Source organism: Saccostrea echinata, unplaced genomic scaffold (assembly GCF_033153115.1).
Source record: "Saccostrea echinata isolate AGI-Se365-2 ecotype Australia unplaced genomic scaffold, CSIRO_AGI_Sech_v1 ptg000014l, whole genome shotgun sequence".
NCBI lineage: Eukaryota > Metazoa > Mollusca > Bivalvia > Ostreida > Ostreidae > Saccostrea > Saccostrea echinata.
In genome coordinates this window covers 5,811,165-5,836,636 of record NW_026889763.1, presented here as the reverse complement: position 1 = coordinate 5,836,636, position 25,472 = coordinate 5,811,165, and the positions used below count along the sequence as shown (strand labels likewise).

Genomic DNA, 25,472 nt, shown 5'->3' with positions numbered 1-25,472 from the left:
ATGTATGATCCACCACTGTAAATATAAAGAGTTGTCGTTCTTTGCACACATTTGTAGTGTCGAAAAATTGAAGATATAATCTTATTATTTATTTTTAAAAATACACATAAAGAGAATTACATAGTATTCTATAAACGCAATTCCTTAAAAAATATATATTTTACTGCATTTTAAAAGATAAATGGCACACGTTAAAAAACAGCGCCATCTATGCCTCAGGAATCTTCCCGGATTTGGAGAACAATACAGAAGCGTTCCGAGAGTTAGATTTGGTGTGAACGAGAAGTCTTGCCCAATGGGTTGGAAAACATAAGAGTGAGTATATTTTATAGTGAAGAACAGTGGCTAAAACCTATCATTGCATATGGGGATTTTTTATTTCCATGTTTAGCGCTTTGATTTGCAAAATATTAACATCTACCCATATATCAAGGGGAGTAACTCTAAATTTTTACATCGGCAACTTGGTGTCCATTAACAATTGCATCAATTTTGGCCATATTTAAGTAATTTGATTGACAACTCATGTTTTCAGTTTATAGTTTAACTTAAAAACTTGTCCGATTTTAGGCTTTGAGTGATTTTTGAGAAATATATGTTTTATGAAGTATAAGACTGCCCCGGGCACCTGTCACTGCTGACTGCATTAAAATACAATTATATACAGAAGCAGACAACTCCCTAAATTTAAGTAGTCAAGAAAACTAAAAATTTCATTTCTTTGGTTCATGGAATTATGGTTCATGGTCATGAACCAAATAAAAAAAACCTTCATTGTCAGGGTATCCAACCTTCATGAAGAAGACCAAATGATTGTTTTAAAAAATACAAAATTTTATTTAGGAGCATTTAATTACAGCCTTAAAGGAATTAGGAAGTAATTGTAGGGATCAATGTATATTTTTGTGTAGTTTATTTTTTTCTGTCATTATCATATTGTGTGTCCAATTTTAGTGCAATTACTTTCCGAAATTGTAAGAGATGTACGTTTGATTGATATGTGTCTTTTAGATCACTGTTAGATGGTTTGGGGTGCATTGGAAAGAGTGGTCAGAGAGAAAAACTTTAATAAAAAAATAGAATAATAAATCATACATTATAACACATACATTATAACAACCAAAATGAGTCCTTAGATGCACTTGATATTTGAAGATAATCCAGAGCCTAATAAAACAATATTGATAAATTGGCACCTTAGCCATACCTGTGAGTAAATGACTCTCTGGAAGTCAAACCCATGTGATGTTTGCTTTCACTGAATGCAATTCTTTTATGTCATACAGCCTTCAATGTAGAAGACATATATTCATTTATATTTTTCTAAGATATTCACAATTCTAAGGAATTGAAAAGAGAAACTGTTGGCATTCCTTTTAAAGGAAGTGATCGGAAAGTGTAATATTCAGATGTCAAGCTTGTGGCCTATGTAATGGCACAGAATGTATAGAACAGTCAATAAAAGTTTACCTAATAAATGAATGAACCAATGTATGAGTTTGACTTACTTAAAACAGCAATAAGAAATAATCAAACTTCACTCTAAATGGAAATGGAATACTTCCTTTTTGAGAGTTAATGAAATTCTTGCACATACAAAGAAAAGTTTATTCACCATGTGACTATATAAACATTTGTTTCTCAAAGTAAATGAATTAAATAGAAAAGCTTCTAAGTACTTAACATTTTATGATAGATTTGCATGAAGCAGTCGGTGCATAGTAAACAAAAGTAGTCTGTCATGTTGTGTGCTCAAATGGTTACACTTGCCGTATATATATAGATCTACCTCACATGGAATCAACAGTGATCCGCTAAAGCTGATCACAAAGATGAGAACATAATGAAATTTTATTACCTTGCCTTTTTGACAATAAAATATTGAAGATTTTGTACATTTTTTTTTAACCTTTAGTGGGATTTTTCAGTGCAAAAGAATTTTATTCATGTTATTATTTAAGGGACTTAACTACACATTACAGAAACTAGGCATCATGTCAGAACACCCTTGCCATAATCTCAGCAATACAGAGAAACAGATCTTTACATGTCGCCATTGCATGGCCAAGTTCTATGACCCTATTCAAAGATGGCGTCATAGTAAGAGCTGCAAAAAAGAAGCTCCACCAAAAAGCAAAGATGTATCGCCATCACCAAATGGTACAAGCAAAAGGGAATACCCTGCAGAGGTAAATATGAACTTTCATTTTGTAAGTATATATGCATGCAAACATTGCTATGTAGTTGTTCGATTCATGCCATGCCCCTAAACATTTTTTTTTTTACTTTCAGAATTATATTTTAATCTGTAAAATATTTGTCTTCAGAACTACAAGGTTACAAATTATCAAATTAAACATACACCATACAAGGATCCCCATGTATCATGTGTATCAAATATTTTGACTCATTTAAATTAAGGGTCCTAAGGTAGAGCCATGCCATAAAATGGTCTAGCAAGTAGATGTAAAATTTAGTATTCTTTTTCCAGAAACTCAGGCTACAAATTGTCAAACTGCACAAAAATTATAATTATGTTCTGAATTTTTTCGAATCTATTTTAGTGAATTTTAGGGACGGGAGGAGTCATTGTCTACTTAACTGTAATATAAAAGATTTTTTAATCATCCAGAGATTAGGACTACAAATTTGAATGATCCCAATGCAGTGTAAATTCAGATTTCCACAGACCTTCAAAATTTTGACCAAGGGCCTTTGATATTGTGCTCAAGTTTTACAAAAAAGTAGATTAAAAGCAGAAACAGGTGACTTTAAAGGCCCATGGAAAGATGGTTTGTTAGTATATGAACATGTAGTAGATTCAGTCATATAAGATGTTTTGTAAGTGTAATTATATTCCCGATTACTGTGCAGCTTTATTTTCTTGTTCTTCAACTTTTGCTAATTTCTCAGTAAAAAGGACCCCAAACTGTAATTGTCAAATTTTGTTTTATTTTAAAATTAAAATTAAAATTTTATCATGTTTATATCAAATTCAAAAATAACTTTAGAAATTATTTTTCATGTTTGATGCCATTGAAGCTTTCAGGCTAGTGATTTTTATTTAGAATGTATATTTTTCATTGTGTGTATATTGTGTACATATAAAATGATTTACTAAAACAAAAAACACAAGTTCAAAGAAGAGCAAACACAGGTTTTTTTGGAAATTGTAAATAAACCTGATTGAAATCAAAGCTATAAAGAGTAAAAATCAAAGATTGTTAATAATAGTATTTTCAGTAGTTACAATTTTCAAACTCTTGTCATTTAAAGCATGCAGCAAAAGCTGGGACAAGCAAAAAACGACAGAAGAAAGAAAACCCTCTCAACTGTCTCATTTGTAAATCTGTCTTCAACACCCTTGAAGAGATGAAAGAGCATGTCAAACAGCCATGTAACAAGCCATTTGTTCCAAAATCCCAGTCACTGGGACAACCCAATCCAGATTTAGAGAATTTTGAACATCAACTTCAACAGCTACGGGATGCAAAGGGGGATGATATGGCCACCAATCAAATTGAGTCGTTGCTAAAAGCAGCTCAAACTTTGCACAAGCAGCAACAGGAGCAACAAAGGCAGCAAGCACAGCAGCTACAGAGTCAGTATATATTCATTTATCAAGAATTACAGTTAAACTTCAGTATCTCATACACCAATTTCTTGAATACCATGGATATGTTGAAGTGATTTGGAAGTCCCAACCACTTCTTCAAGTATTTTACCCTTGATATACTCTCAGATGTCTTGAAGTTTTTTATTGGTCCCATCAAGTTTGAGATAATGGGGTTTGAATGTTTGGATTGTATAACTGTCCATCCCTTTGTTTTTCTGTCTGTCTAGAAAAAAAATATTCTTAAAGTTTTATGGTTGTGCAAACTTGCATATTTGTACTTCAGTTTGCATGGATATATAGGTATGAGGACTGTTATGCAGACACAATGATTTATGGGACATTTATTGTGAATGTATGAACATTGATGAAGATTGACATATGTTTCATTAAATTTTTATCTTATATTCATAAATATGCAAAAAATCAGGTGCATTTGCAAAATTTTGAAAATATACAATAAAATGAATTTTAATCTGGGCCATTGGGGTCATAAGATGCACAGAGCAACCACTTGAAATTTCTTGACATTAGGTAGCATGACAACCTGATTTCAAACCTGTTGTCCTTTTCATATGTTTTTTTTTAAATATCTTTCATTTGAACAGACTCTTCATGTTTTTTTTAAGATATCTAGGGATTTAAGATATCAAGGTTGAAATACATTTGAGAAAAAGTGGTTGGGACTTCCCAATTCACTTCAACATATCCCTGGTATTTGAGATATTAGTGTTTGTGATACCGAATTTCAACTATATTTTGTAGATGTTGAAACCGAGGTGATACCAGATGGAGGTAATCCAGATTGGTTGTATAACCAGGGTGAACCAGTGTTGTGTAGTATGGAAGAATATGGAGGTCCTGGATTTCCTAATTACTCCTCCATAGATGGATCAGATGGGGTAAGTATATTTACATTGGCATGAGAGGTCTACGTTAATGAAAAAGAGGGGGGTTACCAAAATAAATATAAATATAAAATCGTATCTTTACTTACCTCTGATGTATTTGCATGAAGTATACATTCAAGCTTAACATACAAATTAGATGAAGTCAAACAGTGCATTATTTTGATTTATTTTTAGCTCACCTGAGTCAAAGGCTAGTGGTGGGATGGGGGAAGGGGGGGGTAGAGGACTTAAGTGGGCCACAACAGGAAGTCTAAGTTATACATGTGAATATATAGGAAGTATTCTTAACACGCATTCTCTGTAAGCACCAAAAAATCTTGGAAACGACATGTCTCGGATTTTGATGAAATTTGCATCACAGGTGTATCTTGGTACAAAACTAGCAAATATGGTGTTGGAAGTTCCACACGTGCATCCACACGTGCATCCAGTTGCCAATAACTTGCCATGGAAACTGATCCATTGAATTTGGCCATTTTTGGCCCATTTTGACCAAGTGAAAACATGAAAATCGAGGAAATGTAAACAAATATTTATCGGTATCTAATATACTCTAACAAAAATCATTGGATCATATGATAACATGAACTTTTAAGGTACACAGGGCAAATAATCATTTATTCTAAAAGTATTCCCATTCTAAGAAAAAGGTCATCAGGGTTCTCATTAACGCAAGAATCTGCGTCCTAGACGCAGTAAAATTACTTGGGACGCAAGGTTCTTAAAAACGATGCGTCCGCGGACTCGTGATCGGACGCGTCCTTGTTAGCGAGAAAATTCGGGTGATTTCGAAAACGGGGAATTTAGATGTTAGGATTTGTCAAAGAAATATTTAATCGAAACCTTCCTGTAACTATCATAAAGTTTATCCAAGAAACAACTTTTCTTATACTTACTTCTCTTTTTCTTTTAAAACAGGGATTGATCATAAGATATTTCATGTTTATTAGTCCATAGTCATAATAGTGTCGCATGCCAAACTCCAACAGCTGTAAACACACTGCAGCTTTTTTTTAAAAACACTTTTGAATCTTGAGTGTTATCTACATGTAGAAACCATAATTACTGCTTGTATACACAATGCGGCTTGATTACCTCGTGAATTTCACCCAGTGCAGACGACCGACAGGATTAGTTACGCCTCATTGCACATGACACCTGTGATTGTATACAGTCAACTTCTGGGTACTTGATTTTTTAGCTTTATAAACACCAAGTTATTTTTATGGCAATTGATTACGCGTGTATTTTAGAATATAGCTTGAATGCATTACCAGTTTATATACTTGAATATGTTAATACTGCGTAAACAAACTGATAAAATGATAAAGATTTTTATTGATGTTTGGATGGAAGGATACTGCAATAATTTAGTTGGGACTCAACATAATTTTTCTGGGACGCATCAAATTTAGCTGGGACGCAACCTTCTCAGAAACCTTGAGTCCTGGGACTCAAGTTAGCAAAATCCTAGTGAGAACCCTGGGTCATGCAAACTGACATGGTTTCTGAAAATTTGAAAATGGGAAAATTAGTATTTTTTAAGATCTTTAAGGCTATATAAGAAAAATTGTCCGTGGAAAATTTCCAAAACTTATGTGTGTTTTTATATTTGACAATTAGTAGTGTCATCTCATGAAAAAATATCGGTGGGCTTTTAATCCTATTTTTAGTAACATGTATCTATAAATAGATAGATTTTAGAAAAATGTAAAAAATCACATTTTGGCAAAGTTTTAGATGTCACTGCTGGATAAATAGGAAGTATATTGTAAATTTTAAGGTGTTAATGACAGTAGCTGGACACCCCTAGGTGGAGTGGACAATGGTTGAGGGGTATTCCCATTTCTATTTATAGTATCAAGCACCTAAATATAGATATGTCTCTGAATATTAGGAAAAATGACAGTTTTATGCTAATTGGAAGCTTTATAGAAAAAGTGTTAACAAATATAAAGCTTTCTACAATATGCCTTCAAAAAGAACAAGTGTTTGTAGAATAATTGATACAATATTGAGGGTCGACTCTTGTTTCCTATTATAGCAACAATGGTCTAAAAATAGATTCCTCAAATAATCGAGAAAATGTAGATTCTTGCACTTTTTCAGGTAATGTCGGATGGAAAAAAAGCAGACTAACTCTTATAAACATAGTGTGACTGACAAGTACTAGGAACCATTTATTGAAATACTCACTATCTGAAGGGGATTCTCTTTTCTATTTATAGTACCAAACATCCATAAATAGAAACATTTCAGCATATGAGGAAAAATGACAGTTTTCCACCAGTTGTAAGCTTCATTGAAAAAGTATTTACAAAATATTCTGCTGTCTACAATATGTCATGAACAAGAACATTTGAGCAATTAATAATTAAAAAACATTGAAGATGGAATACCTTTTCTTTTTATAGCAACAGTTGTCTAAAAATAGATGCAATGAGTTATTTAGAAAATAAACATTCTTGCACAATTTTAGACATTATGGATTGAAATTTTGAATACTCTCTATTATAAATATAATGTGACTGACAAGTATTAGAAACCAGTGACTGAAATGCAAAATGTTTCAAGGGGATTCCCATTTCTATTTATAGCACAAAAAATAAAAACTAAGATACGTCTTAGTATATGAGGTAAAATAAAAAAATGTCCACATACAAACATGTATTATTGAAGGTAGGCTCTTTGTTAGCAATAATTGTCTAAAAATAGATGCTGTAAATTTGCACCTTTTGAGATATCATGGATGGAAAATTTGCAGACTAACTGAATGGTGAAAACATAATGTGACTGACAAGTACATATACTAGTTACCATTTACTGACAAGCATAACAACAATGAGGATTTCCAGTTCTATTTATAATTGAAATACACAAAATCATTGGGGATTTCTATTCTATTTATAGCAACAAAATTATACAAGAGGGCTTTAACAGTCATCTGAGAATAACCCTGTAACGGATCAATGAAATGGCTATTTAACAAGAGACCCAAGGGCCAGAATCACTCTCCTGATAAATTTTACAACTGTATCACTTCTATTCTAAGCTTCTTAGTATCTCATATATTTAGGTAAATCCTTGAAATCCCAAAAGTAGCTCTGTGACCTACTTTTTGGATAACAACTCTGTGAATTTAATGATTGTAAGCCTCTTATAATTTGAAATATTAAGATATTGCCTTAAAAGTCTAAAGCTGGGTCATTGTTACCCATTTTTTGTTCACAAATTTTGAGGACCCAAGATGCTTTAACTGACAAAGTTTGATGACTCTAAGCCTCTTATTATCAGAAATATTTAGATATAGCTGTGAAATTCCAAAATTAAGTCACTGTGACCTACTTTTTGGTTAACATAGTCCGTGATCCCAAAATGCATAAAATGAGAAAATTGATGATTATTAGCCTTTTACTATTTCAAATATTTAGATATTCCCTTAAAACTACAAGTGACCTCCTTTTTTTGACACATCCTGAGGACTAAAGATGCATAACCTGACAAAGTTTGAGGAATGAAATATATGGAGATAACGAACAGTATCTAACAGAATCTAAGCCAATTGGTCTCTGAAATATGTAAATATCGTCAAGAAATTCTAAAAGTAGGTCACGTTGATCTACCTTTTAGTTGATACCTTCCGAGGATGCATCAACTGACAATGTTTGATGATTCTATGTTTCACAGTGTCCAAAATATGCCTCTAAAATGATTTGTTTGTTTGTTTGTTTATTGTTTAACGTCCCTCTCGAGAATTTTTCACTCATATGGAGAGGCCACCACTTGCCAGTGGAGAGCTGTAAATTTTGATCTATACTCTGCACTCAGGGCCATCGAGCAGTGAGGGATCTTTTTCGTGCCAGCACCTACTGCGACACGGGACCTTGGTTTATACGGTCTCATCCGAAGGACCAGTCTCCACGTCCCGCAGTGGGACTTGAACCCGCGATGTAAGGATCAACTCCTTACTCAGTGACCCTAGAGCGAACGCTCTAACCACTGCGCCACGCGGGCGACCTAAAATGATTTGAAAATAAATACCAGAAACATTCAAATGCATCAACTAACAAGGTTTAATGAGTCTAAACCTATCGGTATCTAAAATAATGACATTATTTTTTTTGAAAATGATAAGCCGTAAAAGTCAGAAAGTAGGTCACGGTGACTTAATTTTCTACTTTTTCGTTGACACATTTTAAAGCCACCTGATGCATCAACTGATAGGTTTTGACGATTAAAGGCTTCAAAGTGCCCGAGATATGCATCAAAATCAAATGAAAGATGAATACCTGCAAAATTAAAAAAAAAAGGTGATCATGACCTACTTTTGAGTCAACTTGACATGAGGTCCTAAGATTCATGAACTGAAAAAAAATCTTAATTCCAGTCATTATATTGGGCAATAAAATAATGCCCCAGGGTGATACCTTAAACAATTTTTCATCAACAATATATTTTCCTTCATGTTAGCATATAATTAAAGTTTGGTGATAATCTTCCCAGTGGTTCTTAAGAAGAGGACTTTTTTAGCAACCAATAATTTTTTATAAGCTTACCTAAGCTGAACACCTCTTGTCTGTCATCCGTCCGTTTGTCCATCCGTATGTTTAGCTGTTTGTCCATCCGTTTGTTTAGCTGTTTGTCCGTCCGTCTGTAACCTTTCCACATTTTCAGCTTCTTCTCAAGAACCACTGGGCCAATTTTAAACAAACTTATTACAAAGCATTCTTGGGTGAGTTTTAATTGTTAAAATTAAAGGCCAAGCCCCATTATAAGGGGAGAAAATCAAGAAGAAACAAAAATAGTGTGGGGTCATTAAGACATATTCTCAAGAATCAGTAGACCAGAAGAGATGAAACTTATGTGGAAGTTTCCAGAGGTAGTGTGATTCTAAATTCTTCAAATCATGACCCCCAGGGGTAGGGTGGGCCACAGTAAGTATGACAAGAGGAAAATCTGGTTAGGAACAGGAGGGACAGTTACTTAGCTGAGCGTTGTGGCCCATGGGCCTCTTGTTTCCCTAATTATTCCTCCTTGTTTAAGGGGCACATCCCTATGTTTGGTATTAATTAGAGCCCTAATGTCATAAAAACAAATGAAAGTAAATGTTCTTGTTCATGACATATTGTATACAGTTGTATTATTTTGTAAATATCTTTTTAGATGAAGGTTATTATTGGTGGAACTTTGTCATTTTTAGCTCACCTCAACGAAGTCGGCGTCCCAGGTTAAGGTTTTTGGAGCAGTTTTCTTTTCAAGTACTTCTATGGCCTATATAAGTCAGAGATGCATGGAGGATGCTTCTAGTGTGTTTCATTGTACCAGTCAAGGTTTCAGATGCTGCAATTTCAGCTAAAGAATGACGAGGTTAATGTTTTTGGAGCAGGTTAAAGTTTTTGGAGCAGGTCTCATTTCCAACTAACTATAAGCCCTATATTGACCAAACTTGCATGGATGATACATCTAAGGATGCACACTACTGAACTTGCTTCAGATGCTGGATCTGACCTACATTTTCCGGATGAGTGACTAGGTTAAGGTTTTTGGAGTAGATCTCATTTCAAGTAACTATAAGCCCTATATTGACCAAACTTGCATGGATGATACATCTAAGGATGCACACTACTGGACTTGCTTTGGATGCTGGATCTGACCTATATTTTCCGGATGAGTGACCAGGTTAAGGTTTTTGGCATAGATCTCATTTCCAAGTAACTAAAAGCCCTATATTAACCAAACTTGTATGGATGATACATCTAAGGATGCACACTACTGGACTTGCTTTGGATGCTGGATCTGACCTATATTTTCCGGATGAGTGACCAGGTTAAGGTTTTTGGCATAGATCTCATTTCCAAGTAACTAAAAGCCCTATATTAACCAAACTTGTATGGATGATACATCTAAGGATGTACACTACTGGACTTGCTTCAGATGCTGAATCTGACCTATATTTTCCGGATGAGTGACCAGGTTAAAGTTTTTGGAGCAGATGTCATTTCCAAGTATCTATAAACCCTATATTGACGAGGTTAATGTTTTTGGAGCAGGTTAAAGTTTTTGGAGCAGGTCTTATTTCCAACTAACTATAAGCCCTATATTGACCAAACTTGCATGGATGATACATATAAGGATGTACACTACTGGACTTGCTTCGGATGCTGGATCTGACCTACATTTTCCGGATGAGTAACCAGGTTAAAGTTTTTGGAGCAGATCTCATTTCCAACTAACTATAAGCCCTATATTGACTAAACTTGCATGGATGATATATCTAAGGTTGCACACTACTGGACTTGCTTCGGATGCTGGATCTGACCTACATTTTCCGGATGAGTGACCAGATTAAAGTTTTTGAAGCAGATGTCATATCCAAGTAACTATAAACCCTATATTGACAAAACTTGCATGGATGATACATCTAAGGATTCACACTACTGGACTTGCTTCGGATCTGACCTACATTTTCCGGATGAGTGACCAGATTAAAGTTTTTGGAGCAGATCTCATTTCCAAGTAACTATAAGGCCTATCTGAACCAAACTTGCATGGATGATGCATCAAGGGACGAACAATCTCAAAACTTGCTTCCGATGCTGGATTTGACTTACATTTTCTGAATGAGTGACTAGTTTTAAGTTTTCAGATAAGTCCATTCCCAAGTAACTGCAAGCCCTATCAGACCAAAATTGCATAAATGTTGCATCTAGGGATGCACACTCCTAGATTATTAGTTTAGTGTGGGACTTTGCCTTCCTTAAAGACAACATTCGTTGAGGTGAGCTCTGTAATCTCTGATTACCTATGTTTTCTCATATGCTAAGACAGATTTTTTTTAGGTGTTTAGTGCCATAAATAGGGGAAAAAAAACCTCATTCAAATAGTGTATATTTCAGTAAATTGTCACTAGTGCTTGTCAGTCACATAATGGTTATAACAGTGACTGTTAGGATGCAAAGTTTTCATCTGTTATGTGTAAAATAATGCAATAATTTACATATTCTGGATAACTCACAGCATTTGGTATTTTTTGACAATTTTGCTATTATAAAAAAGAGAGTTCACCCCTAAAATAGTGTCAAAATAAATAGTTTTAAAATATTAACTGACTATCTGTTCTTGTTAATGACATATTGTAGAGAGTAGTTTATTTTGTAAATATTTTTTTCTGTGAAGCTTCTTACTGGGAAATTGTTATTTATTCTCATATATTGAGATATGTAAATTTTAAGGTGTTTGATTCTATAAATAGAAATGGGAACCCCTTCAAATACAGGGCATTACAGTAAATGGTCACTAGTACTTGTCAGTTCCTGTTGTTAAAATATTGTAGATAGAAATATGTTTGTAAATATTTTATATGAATCTTCCAGAATGTGGAAATTTTTATTTTACCTCATATACTAAGAAGTATCTATTTTTTTTTAATTTTTGTGCTAAAAATAGAAATGGGAATCCCCTTGAAACATTTTGCATTTCAGTCATTGGTTTCTTGTACTTGTCAGCCACATTATAAACATTATGTTTATAATAGAGAGTATTCAAATTTTCAATCCATTATGTCTCTAAAATACTGCAAGAATGTATATTTTCTAAATAGCTCACTGCATCTATTTTTAGCTCTTCTGAGCCAAAGGCTCAAAGAGCTAATGCTATGGCCATTTGTGCGGTGTGCGGCGTGCGGTGTGCATAAACTTTTTAGAATATGGGCCATAACTCAAGAACCCCTTGGCCAATTATTGTCAAATTTGTCACAGGGTATCCTTGGCCCAAGGGCTCCCTTTTATACTAAAACTAGGGTTGTGACCCTTTAACAAGGGGAGATAATTAGGAAAATAGAAACAAAAGTACTGGTTGCTAAAAAATCTTCTTCTCAAGAACCACTGGGCAGATTATCACCAAACTTACACAAAAGGATGAGGATATGTTGTAGATTAAAATTTGCAGGGGGATTTACCCTGGGGCAAAGGGCGTGGTCTCAAGGTCACTTCAAAGTTGACCAAAAATTACATTTTATTAAAATGTTGATATTTTGCTTACTATAAGAACTAGGATCATCAAATCTTGTCAGTTGATGCATCTAAGGACCTCATATCATGTTGACTCAAAAGTAGGTCACGGTGACCTACTTTTTAAATTTTGGGGCCATTCTTTTTCAAAATGATTTAGAGGCATATTTTAAACAATTTAAGGCCTATGATCATCAAACTTTGTCAGTTGATGTATCTTGGGTCCTTGAAGTACGTCAACTAAAAAATAGGTCACCTTGACCTACTTTTTGAATTTTATGGCTAATCTTTATCAAAACAATCAAGGCCATTAATTCCAATACCAAAAGGTTTAGAATCATTAAAACTTGTAAGATGATGCATCTTGGGGCCATAAAACGTATTTATTAAAAAGTAGGTCACAGTGACCTACTTTTGAACTTTGCAGGCATTCGATTTCAAAGCATTTTAGAGGCATAATTTGGACATTTTAAGGCCTATGATCATAAAACTTTGTAAGTTGATGCATCTTGGGTCCTCAAAAAACATCAACTGAAAAGTAGGTCACCGTGACCTACTTTTCAATTTATATGACTATAATTAAATATTTCAGGTACTAATTGACTTAGAATCATCAAACTTTGTCAGTTGATGCATCTTGGGTGTTCGGAGTAGGTCGACTGAAAAGTAGGTCACCGTGAACTACTTTTGAAAATTTATGGCTTTAATTAAATATTTCAGGTACTTATTTGCTTAGAATCATCAAACTTTGTCATTTGATGCATCTTGGGTCCTCTGAGTATGACAACTGAAAGTAGGTCACAGTGACCTACTTTTGAAAATTTATGGCTTTAATTAAATATTTCAGGTACTTATTGGCTTAGAATCATCAAACTTTGTCAGTTAATGCATCTTGGGTCCTTGGAGTACGACAACTGAAAAGTAGGTCACGGTGACCTACTTTTGAAATTTTATGGCTGTATTTAGTATTTTTCAGGTACTATTTGGCTTAGAATCATCAAAATTTGTCAGTTGATGCATCTTGGGTCCTCGGAGTAGGTTGACGGAAAAGTAGGTCACCGTGACCTACTTTTGAAAATTTATGACTTCAATCAAATATTTTGGGTACTAATTGGCTTAGAATCATCAAACTTTGTCAGTCAGTGTATCTTGGGTCTTCAGAGTACAACAACTGAAAAGTAGGTCACTGTGACCTTCTTATAAAATTTTATGGTTATAATTAAAAAAAAAACATTTTAGGTATTAATTGGCTTAGAATCATTAAACTTAGTTAATGGGTCCTCAGAGAATGACAAGTGATAAGCAGGTCACCATGACCAACTCTCAGGTACTAATTGGCTTAGAATCATCTTGGGTTCTCAGAATGTGAACTGGAATTTCAAGGGTTTATCTAAATATAAAGGATACTTAGAGGCTTCAAATAGAAGTGATAGGTTGTACAGTTTATCAGAAGAGCGATTCAAGGTCCTTGGGCCTCTTGTTAGACAACTGTTGCTATAAAAAGAAAAGAGAGTCCATCTTCAATATTGTGTCAATTATTAATTGCTCAAATGTATTTGTTCATGACATATTGTAGACAGCAGTATATTTTGTAAATACTTTTTCAATGAAGCTTACAACTGGTGGAAAATTGTCATTTTCCTCATATTCTGAGATTTTCTATTTATGGGTGTTTGATACTGTAAATAGAAAAGGGAACCCCCTTCATATAGTGTGTATTTCAGTAAATGGTTCCTAATACTTGTCAGTCATACTATGTTTATAACAGTTAGTCTGCATTTTTTCCATCCAGCATTGCCTGAAAAAGTGAAAGAATCTACATTTTCTTGATAATTCTAGTAATCTATTTTTAGACCATTGTTGCTATAAAAAGATACAAGAGTTGATCCTCAATATTGTATCAATTATTGTACAAACACTTGTTCTTTTTAAAGGCATATTGTAGAAAGCTTTATATTTTTAACACTTTTACTTTTTCTATAAAGCTTCCAATTAGCATAAAACTGCCATTTTTCTAATATTCAGAGATATATCTATATTTAGGTGCTTGATACTATTAATAGAAATGGGAATACCCCTCAACCATTGTCCACTCCAGCTAGGGGTGTCCAGCTGCTGTCATTAATATTTTAGATTTTACAATATACTTCCTAATTATCCAGCAATGACATCTAAAATTTTGCCAGAATTTAATTTTTTACATTTTTCTAAAATCTATCTATTTATAGATACATGTTACTAAAAATAGGATGAAAACCCACCGATATTTTTTCATGAGATGACACTTCGAATACTCAAGTATAAAAACACACATATGTTTTGGAAATTTTCCACGGACAATTTTTCTTATATAGCCTTAAAGATCTTAAAAAATACTAATTTTCCCATTTTTCAAATTTTCAGAAACCTTGTCAGTTTGCATGACCTTTCTCTTAGAGTGGGAATATTTTTAGAATAAATGATTATTTGCCCTGTGTACCTTAAAAGTTCATGTTATCATATGATCCAATGATTTTTGTTAGAGTGTATTAGATACTGACAAATATTCGTTTACATTTCCTCAATTTTCATGTTTTCACTTGGTCTAAATGGGCCAAAAATGGCCAAATTCAATGGATCCGTTGCAACCGGATGCACGTGTGGAACTTCTGACACCATATTTGCTAGTTTTGTACCAAGACACACCTGTGGTGCAAATTTCATCAAAATCCGAGACATGTCATTTCACCCTATAGTAAATTTGTTGGTGCTTACAGAGAATGCATGTTAAAATCTTCTCAAGAACAGCAAAGCCATGATAAATACATATTTATATGGAGGCATCCTCAGGTAATGTAGATTCCAGTTTGTTCAAATCATGTCCCAGGGGTAGGGTGAGGCCACAACAGATCAAAGTTATACATAGGAATATAAAGGAAATATCTTGAAATGTCTTTAAAAATTTTGTTCTCAAGAACAGCAAAGCTATGATTACTCATATTAATACAGAAGCATCCTCAGGTAGTTTAGATTCAAGTTTGTTCAAATCATATCCCCTGGGAGTAGGGTGGGGACACAATAGAAGATCAAATATTAACATAGAAATATATAAGAAAAAAATCTTTAAAAATCTTCTAAAGACTTGATTAGTCAGAGAAATATGGAGGCATCCTCAGTTAGTGTAGGTTCAACTTTACTTCCCAATGACCTCCCCCAGCTTTAGGCAGTAGTTTGGGACCAGTTATGTGGATTGATTGTAAAGTAATATCACAACTGCTATAAAATATTTAGTAATCGAATGTTATCAACAAAATTTTATATACTTATATCTCTATTTATTTTAAGAAAAACTTTTGCCTTACAATTTCATTTAGATATATGCAGTACTTTTTCAAATATTATAATAAACACAAGGTTGGGTCTCGTCTATTGCCACACGTATGGCAAGAATGTTATCAATGTCGTTATGGTGTTTCTCTTCGGCACTCATTTTCTGTTCGTCTGCATAAAAAATCTACGCAAGAAGAATGAATTTAAAAATAACATTTAAACAAAGTTCACATAATTTTGATACAACAACTCAAAACAAGACGATTTATAGCAAAATTGCAGTTAAATTATTAAAAATAACCATGTGAGATGTTTAATCAGATATGCGGATGAACTGAAAATAAGTGTGGAAAGGGATGCACACTACTAGTGATGAAACTTGCTTTGAATGTTTCTGAACTACATTTTCCATATGAGTGAAGAGTGAATAGGTTAAATCTGAAGGCTCAAGTGAGCTTTTCTGATAAAAAATTGTCTGTTGTTTGTCACTGAAGGTGGTGGTATCATTATCATCATTGTAAACTTTTCACATTAATTTGCAGCCACGATAGGGAATGAAAGTTTTGCACAGGAATATATATGAAAAAATCTGTAAAAATCTTCTGATGAAGAACAGCAGAGCCACCTCAATATAGTGGAGAAATTATGGCCTTTGGGTGATATCCCATTTGGGGATCAAAATTTTATATATGTAAACATCCTCAGTTAGTGCAGATTGAAGTTTGTTCTAATCATGGCCCCTGGGGATAGGAAATAGCCACAAACCATGGCCTTGGGAATTAGGTTGGGCTAAAATAAGGGATCAGATATTCATTTGGAATATCAAGTGGGAAAAAATTTAAGGGTACATACATATTTAAGGCCCTTGGTTTTTAGAAAGGAGCATGCATTTTACATTGGAATATATAGGATTTTTTTTCTCCATATTTGAGAGTAGCAGGATCACACCAAATCACATTGATATGTAAACATTCCTATTACATTTCCTATATCATGATTCAACTTTGTTAGAATTATGGACACATGACTTTGGTAGGTTAAAATTTGGGATACAATTTTATATAATACATGTACATGTATATTGAGGAGAACAATAAAAAATATTTTTGTAGTACAGGCTTCTGGGCCATGAAACTAAGACGAGCTTACTTTTGATCTCAGTCTCACTTTTACCAATGCAAAAGAATTAGTGGAAAAGTGAGACAGATCAAAAGTGAGCTCGTCTAAGTTTTATGGCCCCAGGACCAGAATTTCAAGGCCATGTTTGTCACATTGATATTCAGAATCCCCACTTTTTGTGGATTCAAGTTTGATGAGGCCATAACCTATTGAGGCTAGGATGGTTTTGTTTGTTTGTTTCTTGTTTAACGTCCCTCTTGAGAATTTTTCACTCATATGGAGACACCACCACTTGCTGGTGGAGAGCTGCAAAGTTTGACGTATACTCGGCACTCGGGGCCATTGAGCAGTGATGGATCTTTTTCGTGGAGACATATTGTGGTGACAAAATTTTTCACTGGATTGTAGAGGGAAAAAAACTCTTCTGAAGAATATCAGAGTGAAGGTTACTCAGGTGGATGTTGTGATACATTTTATAAACTATGTGTGCAGATGTCAAATACGGGATCAATAAACAATCGCAACTTTTGATTACATGATAGGCCAATAAGAGCTTAATATTTAAACTTATAAAAAGCAAAGAGACAAACATGGATCTTGACTGCAATTTGTATAGTGATGATTACAGCATATTAATATACCTCTTTCCCTTTTTTTAGAGGACATAGAAAAAAATATTCTTCCATGGTATTATGTTGATAAAAATTTATTGTAAATTTACTCTATTTATGTAACAGATGCATGTGGTACGAGTTGAGCAGGTATCCTCAACTCCCCCCATTGACGAGGATCGTAGTCTCCATACACCTCCCATAAGCCTCACAACAGAGGAATATCACCAACTACCTTCTCAGGAAATCACCTTGACCTCGTCCGGGCAAGGTCAGACTTAATTCAGACTATTATATCTTTCCTCCCTTCATTTTCCCAAATATTTTCATATCATGTAAGAATTACTTTATTTTAACAGAAGCATTTGTAAACCATGCTCCAACGACACTTTGTGGACCAGTTAACGTCAACACTGAGAAAGGCCACCTGCAAGCTTCATTTGAAATTTGCAAAAACAATACACAGGGATGCTCATCCAATGACGAGTACATCCTTTCAACTGTTGGCATAGTTGAAAACTTGCAGCCACAGGTATGCAGAATTCAATTTATCAAATTATCTGTTTGTTAAGAACCATTCAGGCTTTGAAGACCATTGAAGTTTGCAGTGAAGAAGCTTGCTGCAGCAATTAAAATATAAATTAAATTTTGTTTTATAAAAATGAAATCCTGAGTTATGTCTTAGTCCAAAGGGTGGAAATGAGAAAAGAAATATATTTCTATATATACAGATATAGAATTAAAACGTTTGAATTTTTTTGCCAATTTTCTAACTCATAGATGAACTTTCAATTGTGAATATGAACAAAATGCATGTTTGACCTGCAAAATTAATTAATTTTATCCTTTTGTGTTTTCATTAAAAACATCCATATATTTCCCAAACAGTATTCAAATATCACGTAACCTCTGAAAGGGGCCTGGACACAGTTGCATTGTTTACAATTTTAAATGTCTATTCTTATTCAAAAATCACCTAGGTTTAATGATTTGAACTTACATGAATATTCTAAGAATTCAGTGACAAAGACTTTCTCCATAACATCAGGTCAAACACCTGTGTTTGTAAACAGGCCATGAGCTTTTTCATTGTGTTTATGTTTTACTGGGTGTGTTCAATTTGTTTAGTTTGCACACATCACTGAGCACGGACTGACAATACTGGTGAGTTGGTTTTGCTTTCTCACATTTCTACTCTGAACTTTCTGGATTATAGTTTTCATATTTTTCATTGATACACAACAAAATTTCTTCTTTTAAGTATTATGGATAAAATCTACTTTGTGAGATGCAAGGATATATGTCAATCAAGCTTGTCCCAAAAATTTTAGTTTTAATAATTTCCAGATAAAAAATTTACTTAACACACTTCTAATATATTTCTTTGTGAAATGCTCTAGCAACATATAAGTCATCATATTATTTAGAAAATTTTAGAAAATGTGAACTTCAAATCTGTGTCCAAGCCCCTTTACACATGTACGATTTTTAGGTCACCTGAGTTTACTCAGGTTACTTATTGCTATCTTTTTTTGTCCGTTGGTGTGCGTTGTCCATCTTGCGTTAACATTTGAACATTTTCAGCTTTTTCTCTGGAACCATGGAACCAATTTCAAATTTGGCATATAGCATCTGTGGGCGAGAGAGTAAAAATTGTGAAATTCATGACCCTTACCCTCTTGGTGCCTGAGGGGTGGGGCTAAAACCATCAAAATTAATGCAATCTTTAAAAATCTTCTTCTTTACTCCTGGACATCAAGCAGGCAAACTGTTTTCATGATTGTTATAAGCATTGAGCCCTCTACATGTACCTAAATTGTGAAATTCATAGCCCTAGGGTCAGGGGTTCTGGTGCTAGGGCAGGGCTCTGTTGAATATATAGTAAAAATGCATTATTTCTGTAAAAATCTTCTTCTCTTATCCAGGGCAAACAAACTGAATGCATAGTTATGATGAGTAAGGGTGCCTCTTCCTACTTAGTGAATTGCATGGTCCCTGGGTCAGGGGTTCTGGTGTTAGGACGGGGCTTTAATGATTACTAGTAAAAATGCAATAAATCTTTGACAATCTTCTCCTTAAGCCAATGAACTAAGAGTATAGTTATGATGAGTAAGGGTGCCTCTTCCAAAATTGTGAATTTTATGGTCCCTGGGTCAGAGTTCTGGTGTTAGGGCAGGGCTCTAATGATTCCATAGTGAAAAAGCATTAATTCTTTGATAATCTACTTCTCTGTTCCAGGGTATTCAGCAAACAAACTGAATGCATAGTTATGATGAGTAAGGGTGCCTTCTCCAAAATTGTGAATTTCTTGACCCCAGGGTCAGGAGTTCGGGTGTTAGGGCAGGGCTCTAATGATTACATAGTGAAAATGCAATAATTCTTTGATAATCCTCTGCTCTGCTTCTGGGTATTAAGTAAGCAAACTAAATGTAAAGTTTTGATAAGCAAGTGTGCCTCTTTCGAAATTGTGAATTTCATGGCCTCTGGTTTAAAACTTGAACCCAATTTAATTGTTGCAAAGTTGTTACATGATACTCAGGTGACCTATAAGGCCCGTGGGCCTCTTGTTAATTTTCATGAATGAAAACAAATCTAAGATGTTTGAAAACTTTTATTAATTTTCGTTGCAACAGACTATGGCCACTCAGGAAGAACTGAACACTACTATTGTTAATCCTGTTGTTCTGCCTAGTGTTTTGCCAAGTGTTAATCCAGGTGTTATTCCTAGTGAAGTCAGACTAGTGGGAAGTGATGGTGTGACAGTCACAGTGGTCCTTTCTTCTGACACATCCAGTGAGGTGGTGCAGAAAACAGGAAATCCAGTGGATGAGTTTGATCTCATTTCACAGGTATCTATTATTACTCATTTTCTTGTAGAGTGACTGTACATATATTTGTACATGTATCTATAATTGTCTTTACTTTAGGTTTTAAATGTTGTCTTAATATGAAAGGAAATAAGATACAGTGCATGAAATATGATGTTTTACAATGTGTAATGAAAACATGAAGTAAAACTGCTATGTAATGGAATATGATGTCCATCAGCATGATTGTGATATTGTTGGACTCCTTGACATAACCAAATGAAATAAATGTTGTGGTAAAATTTCATTTTCTCTTTGAGTAGGTTATAGGTGAAGATTTGAATGAACAAAGGCCAGTTGACGAAAAATCCAGAAAAGATTCATGTAATTCAAAAATTGCTGACACAGCAACAAATTGTGATGCAAACAAAGCACCAAAGTTCAGTTTTTCTCCTGTTTCTAATTTTGTTGAGCTTAAAAACTCTGCAGAAAGTGAGCAAGCAGTTGCAAGTGAACAAGGCACCATAACTGAAGAAAGAAAATATTCTAATACCTCTGAAAATTTGAAACACAATGCTGATGTCAATGAACTAGCCACCATTAATAGTAATGGAGAAGATAAATTAAAATCGAAAGAATGTTTAAATTCCCAAAATGATGAACAAATTATTGGATCCCATTTAGAGCAATTAACTTCAGCAACAGCAGTAAACAAATGTTTATCAGATGGCGAAAAAGAGTCAAAAAATGAAAAATCTTTTAACTTTCAAGAAATTGAAAAGAGTCATGACTGTGAAAATCAAAAAGCAGTTCAAAATGAAAGAGATCATAAACTAGAATCTGATTCTCAAATCTCTCCCAAGGAAAAAAATTCTGAAACATATGTCAAGTCTGTATCTGAAGTGAAAGTGATCAAAAAGAAACCCAGAACTGAACGAATTCCAAAGTGTAGAGTTTGTGATAAGCAGTTCAAAACAACTGAGCTGCTTCGAAAACACAATAAAGTTCCATGCATGATAAGACTGACAAGGAATCTCACACAGAAAGTGTTGAGGCCAAAGAGACTAGAAAAACCAGTGCCTCTACAAACAAAGAAAAAGAAGAAACAGAAACCAGTCCCAAATAAGCCAAAAATGATCACACTTATTAACAGAAGGTTTTCAGATACCAGTCTAGATTTCAGAAAGGACAAAAAAGGAAAGTTGAAGACAAGAAGGAAATCTTTGTATGACTTTAACTTCTGCATAACAAGAAGTAGTGACTATAGAAATGCAAGTTTAGACGTTTTAGTACAGTATGACTCTCTAGATGAGAAAGAACAGCATTTCTTTCATTTAGGTCTTGTTGCAAAAGTTCATCTACCAACAGACTACAAGACTCCAAAGTCTCTTATCAAACATGTTTTGAAAGAAAATGGGTCTCGAGTATTACAGGATGTTGTAGAAGAAGAAGATGTGCATTCTCTGATAGATGAACCCCCAGTTTTGGAGAAAGTAGTTGACGCAGCGGGCAGAATACAGGAGGATATCTACATTTTGAGGGATGAAATCAACCATGATATAGAACCACCTGTTCTGATGACTGTAGAAGAGTTAAATAGAAGTTGTCCAAGTGTTGAAGAAGGTAGTTCACTGGCAGTCTTGGAATGCCCATCTTTAAGTAACTCTGATGATATTCACTTTAATAGCACCAAGGGGCCTATGAAGGATAATGTCAATAACACTAATGAACTTAATAAGGAGAATAATTTTGAGCGTGAAAATGTTTTAGTAAAATCACAACTGACGGAACAAAATTCAAAACCTTGCACCCCAAGCAAAGTTGAAAATTCATCTGAGAAATTTCCTATGACAGAAGTTGTGTCACCCCTAAAATCTCCAAACAAAACTCTTGGTGAAAGACATTTCTTAGATGCAATAGATGTATCAAGTGACACGTTTTCAGATGAATCAGAATTCACTAAAACCAAGCTAAGAGATGATGCCACAAAACCATCATATAGTGTGACAGTGGGATTGCAGACAGACATACCAACAGCAACAGATAAAATCATGTATCCAAGATCCTCTTTCATCCTGAAGTGCCTTAAGAGGTTAGAAAATAAGCACAAAAATGTTCCAAACCCTAAACCCTTGACTCAAAAACAGAATTCAGGAAGGAAAAATTTATTTGAAAGTCTGGAAAATGTTTCTAGAGATTCAAAAACTGTTTGCAAGTCTAATAACATTACTTATCACAAAGAAAACCAGAGGAAAAATTTAACACAATCTTGCAGTGAAAAAAGAGATGCTTCTGACAATGCTGTAGAAGAAGTCATAGTGTATCCAAAACCAGTTGACCCCAAAAAATTAGAACATAACAAGCCAACTTTTACAATTCCTTCAAATGAAGAGATTTTAACATATGCAGATGACAATGTTGTAATTAGAAAACCACCCGAGCTAGATTCAGTTAGTCCAGAGAATGGGAGGGATCTTCTTCAGATCATTGCAAAGACTCTAGGGATCTTTCCATCAACAAAACCCAAACATGAAGAGAGTCATTTGAATGAAACGCCAAAGAGATACAAGGAAAAGTGCCAAGAAGATGTAGTAAACCAGAAAGATGGAATGCAGATAATTGTCATGAATAATACAGCTGAGTCTAATGAATATACCATGGGTATTGATGTCATAAATGTTCCCAAAAGCATCAATGATGAGCTGAAGGAAGCTGCATCAGAGTTAGAAAGTAAAGTTGTCTTTGAAGATGATGGATCTCAAAGGCTTCATTTCTGTGATGATAGTGCAGCTTTGGTTGGAGGACACTCTGTACAGCAGGGAGTAGGAACAAGCCATAACGTACCAGGGGATATATCAATACCTGAAGAAGTTTATGAATTTCTTGAAGATTACAACACTATTCAACCCAGTGCTTCTAAAACTGATCAAATACCTACATTTGTAACCCAGGATAATACAGTCAATAACAGCATTCATCTGATACCTGGTCCTCAAGTTAAAGCCAGTGAAGTTGTGGATATACATTTCAGTTTTTGTTCTAGTGAGTCATTAGTTCCTCAACCAAATTCTCATGTTTTTTCTTTATCAAAGTCCAATGATGAGACTTCCATTATTCCAGCAAATCATATACAAAGTAACAAAGAGCAAGAAGCAACAAGTGCAGAAATTTCCTCCATAAAAACAGGGGAATTGAGGAGTCAGCAATTAGAAAAACCATATTTGCAAAGTCATGGGGATTTACCAATGTATGCAATTCCAGTTGGGGTTATTTCAGATGATAACCAGAACAAGAAACAAATTAACATTCCCCAAAATGAGCATGCTGCTTCAACTTTCCTTTCTCCTAATCAGCATATTAATACTTGCAAAATGTCAAGCTCCACAACAGTATACGAAGAAGGAAGAATTCAGGTTCTTCAGACATCTAACCAAGAATATGTGATAGAAGAATCTCAGATAAAACCAGCATTTTCTGACTCTGATGTGTTTGTCATTGGAAAAGTTCCTGTTAATGATAAAGAGATTACGAGTTTACCCTCAAGTATTCCAGACACCAATCCAGATCCAGATCAGCTCTGGAACAGGATCTTGGAGGATTACAAGACAGAGTGTCTTCAGAACCAGAGAACAGAACAAAACAATTACCTTGGTTCTGGATCAATTTTCAATACCCCGAAACAGCATCATAGACCAAGGACTTTAAGTAACATAGAAATCAATACAAACCCATTCATTTCAAAACCAGAACTAACCAGAAGTTACAGCCATAGTGCTAATTCATCATTTTGTGATAGATCAAACCAGAAACTTCGTAACTGTGATAATCGTGATGAACTCCCTTCCATGACTTGCTCCTTCTCACCCACTAACAACAGTCATTCATTAAAACTGATATTCAGAAAGGAAAAATCACCACAAGAACAGAAAACTCCCACAAGTATAAATTATAGTGAACAAGTAAGTAGGGTTCCAGATCGAAATTTTCAGGAAAATGTTAGTGAATCTAATATGTCTTCAGCTTTGTCTGATCCATCCTCTACTAATGTGGAAGGCTCTGAGGAGGAGGGAGATTCCTTACCCTACATGATAGTGGACACAGGGGTAGAAATTTGTAGGAAGGCACTTGGTGCTGAGGAAGATGAAGACATGTCAGAAGATGAATGGGCTTTAGAAAAAGAAACAGATTCACAGGATGCAGTGACTTAAGAATTTTCAGTAATATTAATAATATCTTAACTGGGTAATTATGGCAAGTCTTTCTTATAAATGTAATGTAGTTTTTTGTGTAATATTATGTAAAGTCCCTTTTAATACATTTTAGAACTTTTATTTCCTTTGCATATGAAAATTTAAATTTTCAAATGTTTAAGTATCGTTTATATATATTTTCTGTCTGTGATAATTCATAACATTTGTGTATATTTTAATGAAGAAAAATATCTGTCACATGGAAGCACTGTGGGAGAACAGTGTTGAAAGACTTACAGAGTTCACTGTTGATTTTTTTCTTTTTTCTTTTAGAAACCATCACCAGTCTCTGTTTTTGACTACAATTTTAAGCTATATAAGTCTAAAATATTGTACATAGAAACTACTGTTGGAAGCAAACAAATGAAAAATACATGTAAAATTAAGAGCAGAGATTTGGACAAAACATACATTTTGATATTAGTATGAAATCAGTGGTTTCGAACTATGTATTTGTTTTGAAGGTATATTTTCTTTAATGCCAGATTTCAATAACATAGAAAGTTAATATTGTTCTCAGATGTTTCAAATATCAACTAGAGCACATCTTTGCCAATGACACAATGACAAAAATATCAGGAAAAATCAGCCCAAGTTTAATGAAAACTGGTGAAGAACTTTAATGCTAAAACATATTTTGTAAGCCTTTAAACATAAACCAATAAATGGGTATGATTTCTGTGCATTATTTTGTACCATTTTCTCCAGATTTTTAAATTACTTTATAGGCAGTGAACTACCTTTCTCCCAAATAGGTATTCTTTAGATACTGTTCTTGTACATCTTAGATTTAATTATTGCCTAGTAAAGATATTTTTACAGTTTTTATTTTGGCATCAGATC

The 25,472-nt window shown here is 34.2% G+C and overlaps 1 protein-coding gene across 1 annotated transcript; it reads left to right on the top strand.

The window, feature by feature from the left end:
- The first annotated feature begins 246 nt into the window (after positions 1-246).
- Positions 247-24,696, top strand: LOC133187032 (uncharacterized). Its single transcript, XM_061322403.1, has 8 exons — positions 247-315; positions 1,983-2,189; positions 3,277-3,601; positions 4,379-4,515; positions 17,699-17,843; positions 17,932-18,104; positions 20,206-20,421; positions 20,703-24,696. Exons 2-8 carry the CDS (start codon positions 1,995-1,997, stop codon positions 24,585-24,587), a joined length of 5,076 nt encoding a protein of 1,691 aa, XP_061178387.1. The 5' UTR covers positions 247-315; positions 1,983-1,994; the 3' UTR covers positions 24,588-24,696.
- The last annotated feature ends 776 nt before the right edge of the window (positions 24,697-25,472 follow it).